At 38.2% G+C, this 10249-nt stretch overlaps 1 protein-coding gene across 2 annotated transcripts in view; it reads left to right on the forward strand.

Moving 5' to 3' along the window:
• Window positions 1-241: 241 nt before the first annotated feature.
• ABRAXAS1 (abraxas 1, BRCA1 A complex subunit) overlaps window positions 242-10249 on the forward strand; it is a 21514-nt gene continuing 11506 nt past the window's right edge. The window contains exons 1-4 of one of the 2 annotated variants that reach the window (XM_081812205.1): window positions 242-398; window positions 2428-2518; window positions 6557-6593; window positions 9860-9926. In XM_081812205.1, the coding sequence (XP_081668331.1) occupies window positions 312-398; window positions 2428-2518; window positions 6557-6593; window positions 9860-9926 (282 nt within the window). In that variant the 5' untranslated portion in view covers window positions 242-311. The remainder of the gene's footprint in view (window positions 399-2427; window positions 2519-6556; window positions 6594-9859; window positions 9927-10249) is intronic. The other variant, XM_081812206.1, reaches the window with a different exon arrangement.

Genomic DNA, 10249 nt, shown 5'->3' on the forward strand with positions numbered 1-10249 from the left:
GGTGTCCCAACACCCACCAGCCTCGAGGGCGAAGTCTGAAGCCGAAGTCACGGTGCGACCCCGACGGCGCCGCCAGGAAAGAAGCCAAGGGGCCCCGGCCCGGCCCGCCACAGCCACCCAGCCGCACCCTCCCAGCCGGAGAACGCCCGCGCCTCCCTAGGCCCGCTCCCTCGGCGGAGCGCGCGGCATCTGGTGCGCCGGCGCAGGCCCCGCCTACTCGCTCGGCCCCGCCTTGCCGCCGCGACGCATAAGGACCCCGGCCTGGCGCGCCCCGTCTCCGCACCCTCTCGCGGCGCTTCGCTTGCGGAAGCATGGAGGGCGAGAGCACGTCCGCGGTGCTCTCCGGCTTTGTGCTCGGCGCGCTCGCTTTCCAGCACCTCAACACCGACTCGGACACGGTGAGCCGAGGGGCGAGGCGGGCTCCGGCGTCGCCTCGGTAGAGGCCCCGCGCGCCGGCGTCCCCCGCTGCCGTTTCCGCGGTCCCTGCCCACGAGCTCCCCGACGGCGCCCCACCGGCTCTCTGCCCTGGCGCTCTGCCTTCTCCCGCTCCTGGGCCGTCCTAAGTGTACCTCCCTCCCGCCAAGTCTTTTCCAAGGCTAGCCCTCCCTCTTCTAACCAGTATTTATTTCTTCGCCCGGACCGGAGTGTCCCACACGCCCCCGTTTCTCTCTTCCAGCAGTCTCCCTTTTTTTCTGGTTAAACTTGGTTGGGAAAGGATGGAAAGTTCACATAGCGTTCTCCCACTACGCTAGGAAGGTGGCGGATTAACTTTCCGTTTTTCCTCACTACCGCCAGTAGTTTTCAAAGACAGCTGAATTTTTCGTGCACAGCACCCACTGTGCGTGTTTGTTGAAATGGTAGGCTAGTGAGGGAATTGTAGGGGATGCATCCAGTGCCTGTTTTCGGGGAAGGCTTAGTGGATGATAAAGTCTAATTTGGGACTTTTGTTTGCATTGGTATTAAATTTATGAAATTGTGCAGCCTTAGTTCCTTTTCTGATGAATTCAATTATAATGGAAACATTTGTTTATCCTCAAATATTAATTATTATTTTATACTTCTGCCAGGTTCAAAATCTCTGGAGGAAGTAGTTTTTTAAATACGGTACACGTTTTAAAAAACTTTTATGAAATCAGAAAACTTTGAGCCTGATAAGTAGTGTCTTAGATTTAAGTGCTTAGTATGCTAGTACAGTTTAGAGAATACCATACCGATCAAAACCTACTGATTTCTGCTAAATATTGTGCCCTTCATTTTATAACGTCTCTTTTCTCTAAAATTGTTTTTTGGCACAATCCTGATAAGGTTGGAATTGGTATCTTTCATGTGTCCAATTTTAAATAACCTTGTGGATTAACACCCAGCTAAGAGCAAATATATGGCGATTTAAAATGTGTGCGATGGTGGAAATCATTTTGGAATGCCTTAGTGTGAATATAAACAGAATGGGTCCTTAAGTCTGTGTAGCTTAAAATATTAGCCCTTGGGAAGTACCATAGTGTTAAATAGGCCCTTATTTCTTATATCTTTTTCCTAACATCTTTAAAAGGTGGCTTTCTGGATAGCTGTACTTGCATTGACCCTGCTTCCTTTCCCAGGGTTTGTCTACAACACTGGACTATAAGTTCTGGATTGTTACCCCGACACTCCAGTAAAGACATCCAGTTATTGAAACATTCTATTTGTGGGGTTTATTTTTTTTAAATGGGGGGGGCATTCTTAACTAATTATGAAGAAGATAAAATCTTTATTGTCTGTTAAGCATATTGGGTCTTTAAATGTGCCAAGTGAAATAATTGAAAAATCCGAAATTCAAAGATATTATTACTGTTGTGGCAAATGCTTGCATTTTAAAAACAAACAGGGCTCGTAGCTCGCCTTTTAGAAATCAGACCAAATTCCCAGATCTTTAGTATTTTGTTCAATTTTTAATCTAAAAACACTAATCATTGTGTCGTTTCATAGCTCAGAAGCATCCACTGGCTTCCAGAAGCACGTGCCATTAATCCAGAGTCCTTGACTAATTATTTGGGATGTTCCATTATCGGCGCTATTCCTATCTATCTATGATTTCATTACTCAGAAACGGGAGCCTTCTCTGTTCCAAGGCAAACTGCTCTGCTCCTCCTCCTTCAAACATTGTGTGCTCATTTCTGGCTTTAAGCCTTTTATGTTCCAGGTGTGGTAAAATCACAGTGGTATTTACAATCTCTTCCACTCATTTTATTATTTTATTTATAGTCACTCTTCTGTTCATGTTTCCCAACTACACTGGAAGTGCACCTGGTCTTTCTTTTGGGTACCTGGGGCTGTAGCACACACTCCCCGTATACATTGTGAAACAGTTAGGAAATATTGGTTAGTTAAATGACTGAGTAGTTGATTCAATCACGGTATTCCATATACTGCTTATTTTTATCCTTATAGGAAGGTTTTCTTCTTGGGGAAGTGAAAGGTGAAGCCAAGAATAGTATTACTGATTCCCAAATGGATGATGTTGAAGTTATTTATACAATTGGTGAGTCACTTATTTCTGTGTCTCTTATATTTGGTGCTTTATGCTGAACAGGATCAGCATAAATTAATTTTTAAATTGTTTTAAGAAACAGATAAAACATTTTAAAGCCAATTTTATTGCATTCATTTCTCAATTAAAATTATGGCCATGGCCTGCTAAAGCAAGATAGAGTGTGGGACATAGAATGCAGATAAGACTACTGTGGGGAAAAGGATGGAATAGCTCCTGCTTATATTTAAGTGGCACAGAGATGGCCCAGCAAAAGGAGAAGGAACCAGCAAGTGAAGACCAAAAAAAGATAAAACAGTTTGGACAAAAACATGAAATGCTGCAGAAAAGTTGGAAGAGGAGAACTGAAAAAACTGTGATTAGATCACCGAAAACCCTAAGTAACTTGTGGAGTATAAGGCCAGCCTGCAGAGAGGTTGAGGAGTGGGTGGTGAAGCACCTGCAGCAGATGGCAGCTGTTCTTTCAGGAAGAAGGGAAAAGGGAGCTTTAAAATATATAGGGGGTTTTCTGATTACCTAATATACGATTTTTTCTAAGCATATTTTGAAAAACAAAATTGGTGATGTGCTTTATAAAAAATGTGGCATGATGACATCAGACTGTGTCATGACCATTTTCCCATGTTAAACAAGCCTCTAAGTATCACTGTTTTTTTGTTTTTTTTTTTTAAAGATTTTATTTATTTATTTGACAGAGAGAGAGATAGCGAGAGAGGGAACACAAGCAGGGGGAGCGGGAGAGGGAGAAGCAGGCCTCCCATGGAACAGGGAGCCCGATGTGGGACTCGATCCCAGGACCCTGGGATCATGACCTGAGCCGGAGGCAGACGCTTAATGACTGAGCCACCCAGGCACCCCTAAGTATCACTGTTTTAACTGCATTGTATTCTCTATGTGATTTCAACAGTCCTTTAAATAAATTATAATCAGTTGTTTCCAGTTTTTCATTTTCATAAATTATACCACAGTAAACATCCTTACACATTTTTCTACATTTATTATGCATAGATTTCTGGGGGTGGTATTATGGTGTCAAAGGGTTTGAGCATTTTTAAGATTCTTGATCTGTATTAGCAAATTGCTTTGCAGAAAGATTGTATCGGTTTATAGTCCTGTATGTCACTTTTCGTTTGCCACTTTAAAAGGTTAAAACTGGAAGTATATATGTAAATTTACATCTGTATATAAATGTAGTATGTGTGTGTAAAGTAAATATATAAAGTCAATTCAGTCTCATTAGCGTCTCTTCTGTGGCAGCCCGTTTTATGAGTATTTTTTTACTCATTAACAATACACATGTATATAAATGTGTATATATTTTTATTTACACAAATGGGATTATACTATATGTGGATAAATATTTCCAAGATAAATATCTCTACTGATACTGTTCTATTAGTGTAGAATAGTATCAATGTGTATAGTTTGCCCTTCTTTCTAATGGATCTGTATTCTCGCTGTATCTATACTGCAAATGAACGACTTCCTTTTTTTTGTTAATACAAAACAGTATAATGATAAACACTTTATAGTGCATATATCTCTGTGCCTTGAGTCTATTGGAAAGTCAGATTCCTTGTAGATCATTGCCTTTGGAAAAGTCATGCTATTTTAAGACTCCTCCACAATATGTAAAAGTGCCTGGGTCCCCATACTGTTGCCACTACTAGGTATTATCCAATTTTTTAATCTTTGCCAATTTGATAAATGAAAGTAATTTTAATTTGTATTTCTTAATTACAAATGAAGTTGTTTATTTCTTTGGGGGCAGCTTTCGTTTTTTTGAAAAGGACAGGCCTGTTGCATGCTTCAACTATATTTCTGCTGAACTATTTTGCTTTTTCTTACTGATTTGTAATACCATGTTACAACTTAAGGTAACTGGTCTTTTGTCCTGTGTTACACATGTTTATACAGTTTGTAATTTTACTTTGTTAATGATGTTTTTTTCTGCTCAGACACAAGCTTTATTTTTTTTTTTAAGATTTATTTATTTGAGCGGGGAGGGGCAGAGGGAGAGAAAATCTTAAGCAGGCTCCATGCTGACACTCAGCCTGGAACCCACCCAGGGCTTAAATTTCAGGACCCTGAGATCATGACTGAGCCAAAACCAAGAGTCAGATGCTTACCAACCGAGCCATCCAGGCGCCCCCAGATACAAGCTTTTTAAAAGCAAACCCTTGGGGGCATTTTTCCCCCTAATTGTAATTGGCATGCTGCCCAAAGTAATCAAACATATTTTAAGGAGTTAATTAAGCAATCATTTATTGAGCAACTCCATTGTGCTGGGAACAATGCTAAGCATCAGGGTATTAGGCAAGTGCTGTAGGATTCCACTTAAGTATTTGCTCAGATTATTTTAAAATGTTGGATCACTAGATGACTAACAAGTAATATCCAGAATCACCAAATCACACTGCTTTGGTTAATGAGATTTTCATCATAACACATTTTCAAACACACACCAGCATGTTTGGCCAGTTATCAGTATCAGACTATTTCTGTTAAGCTTTGTTTGGTTTTTCAGACAGGGATTTATCTGAGGATAACACATTTGCTAGAAAAATGTCTAAAGAGAATAATCACTTTTCCTTTTCTAAATAGACTGAATTATTTTTATTAATATACACATAAAGTTATTGAAATGGTGATTTCATGTAGTTTTCTCTTTAAAGATGGCACTTGCAGGTACAAACATGCAGAGATGTCTCCAGCCTTCAGATATTTACTTGAAGAGATTGTTCAACAGCAGTTTGGGTTTTTTTGTTTGTTTTTTAAAGATTTTATTTATTTATTTGATAGAGCACAAGCAGGGGGAGCTGCAGGCAAAGGGAGAGGGAGAAGCAGGCTTCCTGCTGAGCAGAGAGCCCGATGTGGGGCTCAATCCCAGAACTCTGGGATCACGACCTGAGCCGAAGGCAGATGCTTAACCGACTAAGCCACTCAGGTGCCCCTCAACAGCAGTTTGATAATGGGTTTCCTCATCTAGCTGAAGAGTCACAAATTCTCTGTAATCAAACGGATGTCTTTGATTTAAGTGACTAAAAAAATTTCTAGTAATCTGGCTAGGATATGTGCAAAGAAGAGACACACAAATAGGACATGTCACGGGAACGATCTGAAATAGATGATTGCTGTTACAGTGATCCAGTAAATGCTATCTGGTAGAATTTGATTTTTGACACAAGGGACACTTAAAAGTGGAAAGCCTAGAAGAACTTGTTTTCGCTTTGTTGTTCTTAACATAATCTCTGCACCCAGTGTGGGGCTCAGATTCACAACCTTGAGGTCAAGAGTTGCATGCTCTGCCTACTGAGCTAGCCAGGCACCCCAGAACTTGTATTCTCTTGACAGGTTTCTGTGTTATCAGGTGTGAATGTTTCACTCCTACTGTTCCTTCAATAACTTTGAAAGATCTGAAAATTTGGAATGATAGAGGGAACACCATATTCATCTTGATGTTTCTTACAAGATTTATAATGGTGTCTTATGCAATAGAATTTCATCTCTTTCGCACAGAATTTAGATGTATTTTTGTTGACAAGAATAAAACTCACTTCCTAAAAGACACTGGGGTTTTTTTTTTTTTTCCTTAGTCTGTAGTTAACATTGACAAATCCTTTATGAAGCAACTACTTGGAATAACAGAAGATAATCCATTTAGCAGCTGTTGTTGTCAACTGGGTAAAATTAGAGCATAACCTTTTTAGAACTCAATGAAAATATAGCAACTTTTAAATTTATCTCTTGTGTTGCCGTTCATTATTAAACCTGTTTAGAGGGAATGTAGTGTTCTAGTTAAGACTGAGGCACTGGGTTTGAATTTTAGCCCCACCATTCTGTCTGTTACTTCATCTTTAAATGGAAGGAATGATATAACATCTGTGTCATAGGTTTGTTGTGAGAATTAAATGAGACAGTGTTAAAGTACTTCTTTGCTCAATATATGCTATTCATATATGAAGTCCTCAATATATGCTATTCAGATGATAATTAATGTAATCATAGCAAAAAATTCCTTTTTTCCAGACATCCAGAAATATATTCCATGCTATCAGCTTTTCAGGTAAGTAGTAAGAGCAAGTAAGTGATCCATTGTGAAATTTACTTTCTGCAAATGAAGTAATTTTTATTTTTTATTTTTTTATTTTTTATATATTTTTTTAAAGATTTTTGTTTATTTATCGAGAGAGAGAGTGATAGAGAGAGAGCATGAGAGGGGGAAGCAGACTCCCTGCCGAGCAGGGAGCCTGATGCGGGACTCGATCCCGGGACTCCAGGATCATGACCTGAGCCGAAGGCAGTCGCTTAAACAACTGAGCCACCCAGGCGCCCTGAAGTAATTTTTAAAACAAAACATCTATCAGTTTATACGTGGTGGTACTGGTGAAAATGAAAAGACTTCTGAAAAAATACCTGAAAATTCACTTGTTCATTTCAACCCTAATAGTTCTTTCTCTGTATTTATATGCTTGCTTTAGCTGGTCTCCACTGACTCTCCCAGGTACCAGTTTACCTAGAGGATTGCTTTTCTCACAGAGTCACCTCATTGCATATTATAAGCTCAGTGACATGTTCTCATACATCAACAGCAGCCCTTTTTTCTACTCTTTTATTCAGTTTATTTCATTATTTGTTTTCTCACTTACTACATATTTAATGTAATCTTTTGTCTGTTAACTGGTTAGGTTCTTTATCCAGCCTGCTTCCTATTGCCTTCCTATGGTGAAAATTTGTGTTATTAGTCCTACAGATAGTAATAGTACTGCAGCCCTAATAGGCTCTGATATTTTTTAAAAACTTTTATTTGAGGTATAATATATATAGAAAAGTACACGCATAAATGAATTTTCATAAACACCTGTAACCACAATATGGTGTAGTTTTAACTTTATGATTTATATAAACTGTACTTGAAAAATCAGCATTTCTATCTTAGATATACTGTATGTACACTAAGGTTGTGTAAGAATTGCAGTAGAGCAAACAGTAAAGGTCAAAAAGTTCTGTGGTTGCGGGTGACAGAAATCAAGGCTTCATGTGGTCTTAAACTGCTGTACCAAAAAGAGATAGATCTTGAATAGTGCTTTACATACAATGGACATAGAAAAATACTTGTGGAATGAGGGATTCTTGGTGGAGAGTCTTAAAAAGTACTTTCTTAAGGGACTCTGGACCAGTAAAAGATTAGGAAGGAAGAGTGAAAAGAAAAAGTGATTCAAAATCTACTGGCAACTGTCTTAAATAATTATACCAACTTAATAGTCTTAGAATGGAGGAAGCCCATCTGGTCCAATGATGATCAGCCTTTTAGCCTCAGCCTTTTAGCTTTACAAGATAAAGGGGAGGGAAGCATAAGGAGAACCACCTGAAAAGGCTGGCATTCAGTAAAGTTTTCTACACATTTCATTTTCCCTTAGTAAAACAATAGGCCTAAAAAGTTCATGTTATAACCAATGCCACAGAACTGGTTAATGGTAGGGCACAAACTAGAAGAATGAGGATTTCGTCAGTTCTAATCCCAACAGCATACCATGATGTCTCTTCCTTGTTTTAAATAATACAGGTAAACATGTTAAAGCCTTTTGATACCATATTTCTTGGAGTCCCAGTTGGATAAGCTTTAATGCCCAGTTTTATGTGCTAATACAGAGGGTGCCAAAATATGGCCCATTTTTATAGGGCCATCTATGAATAGTTAATATATTTTTTAAGCGTTGTTTAAAAAACAAAAAGAGGGATGCCTGGGTGGCTCAGATGGTTGAGCATCTGCCTTTGGCTCGGGTCATGATCCCAACATCCTGGGATTGAGCTCTTCATCGGGCTCCCTGCTCGGTGGGGAGCCTGCTTCTCCCTCTGCCTCCCTTTCCCCTGCTTGTGCTCTCTCGCTCTCTGTCAAATAAATAAATAAAATCTTTAAATAAAATAAATAAATAAAAAAACAAAAAGAACAACAGAGGAACATGCAGCAGAGACTGTCCAGCAAAGCCTAAAATACTTACTCTCTGGCCCTTTACAGAAAAGTTTGCCAACCCTTTTCTAATAACATTGTTTCTCAAAGTTTTCCATTGAATAACACCGAATCACTTACCCAGAATCTGGAGGAAACATCTGGAAAACAATCCACTGAAGCCTAAAACTCACTTAAAAAATTATGCAGTTTAACATGAATTCTGCACAATATCTTTCTATATAAAAATGGCCCCACTTGCCAGGAACTTCACATAAAGTCAGTGTTTGCACAGAGTGTACACTGTTATCCTGTTGTTTCTTATATACCCAGTGTATTTAGCCTTATGCCCCAGTTTGAGAAGTGGGAAGTGGGCCATGCTAGAGAAATACAGGAATAAACTTGTATTTAGAGTATTCATGTTAGAATAATAAACAGGTAAAGTGGAAGGATCTGTTTGATCAGTTGAAACCCCCTTTTGATAAGTGGAACACTCCATTTTGTCTATTTTCCCATTAAAATTTTTTGATGGAAAATTTTTAATGAAAGTCTTTGTAAGTTAAAAAAAAAAAACATTGCTTATTAGGATATATTTTTTTTCAGTTTGACATAACTAAGTTTTTTCAGTACAGAATAGAACTACCAGTAAAAGCCTATTACAGTGAGTATTATTTATAAAGGATTTTGCATTAACAGGTATTTCACTATCATAGAAAAGAATATTGTTGATCTCAGTGAATGTTAAAAGGAGGAAAATATGCAATCCCTTTTATTGAAGAAGGAAGAAAGCCGGAAGTAAACACTTTAGAATCTTTTAGAATTATCTTTCAATTCTCCCTACATCTTTGACATTCCAACAGAACAAAGACCACTAAACTAACATCTAAACCCCCTTGTCCCCCCGCAAAAAAAAAAACCCAAAACCAACCAGCTCCTAAAGTGCTTCTCAACTTGATAGAAGTATATAGCTTTTGGAATTAGCAATGAATAAACTGTCTTTTTGTTGTGTTTCATTACACATTCTTTTGTATGTATCAATATTTTAAAAAAAGTTTTAATAAGTGAATTGTGAACTGGCTATGTAGACTTTTAAAACTTCTTATATTTAATGGATAGTTTGTTTTGTTTTAGGCTTAAAAAAATGTGATGCCCAAACATTTCTTGAAATTTCTCCACTCCTTTTCCTTTCTCGTTGCTTATGGGCCTCATATTTCAACCACTTTAAGTCTGTTAATTTGAGAAATTTCTCTGTTTTTAGAATTTCATCTGACCAGCAAGTGGGTATATGGATTTTGGTTGGGTAAGGAATAACTAAAATTAAAAGTGCTAGTAAAATCATATTTTTAGCCTATTTGTAATGCCTTTAATTTTGGCTTTTACAGCTTTTATAATTCTTCTGGTGAACTAAATGAGCAAGCACTGAAGAAAATATTATCAAGTGTCAAAAAGGTATTCCCTGACTTACCTTTTGTTTTTTGTTTGGTATTATATGTATTATTTTCAGCTCTGAAAAAACGTGTAATACTTTAACAGAACTTTCAAGTAGCACTTACTTGTCTTCACAATGTCCTATAAGCAGGTGAGGAAAGGCTTGTTCTTTCTGGAAATTCAAAGTTTTGCTCTGAGAACAAAACTAGTCATTAAAAGTATTAATCTTGGTGTCATCCTCAAATATTTTAATTAGCATTGATCTCTTTCTCTTCTACATTCCTACCATACCCCTTTCCAGTGCCATTTATTCTTTTTTTTTTTTTTAAAGATTTTATTTATTT

Source organism: Leptonychotes weddellii, chromosome 2, assembly GCF_054177405.1.
Source record: "Leptonychotes weddellii isolate Sample4059 chromosome 2, ASM5417740v2, whole genome shotgun sequence".
Classification (NCBI taxonomy): domain Eukaryota; kingdom Metazoa; phylum Chordata; class Mammalia; order Carnivora; family Phocidae; genus Leptonychotes; species Leptonychotes weddellii.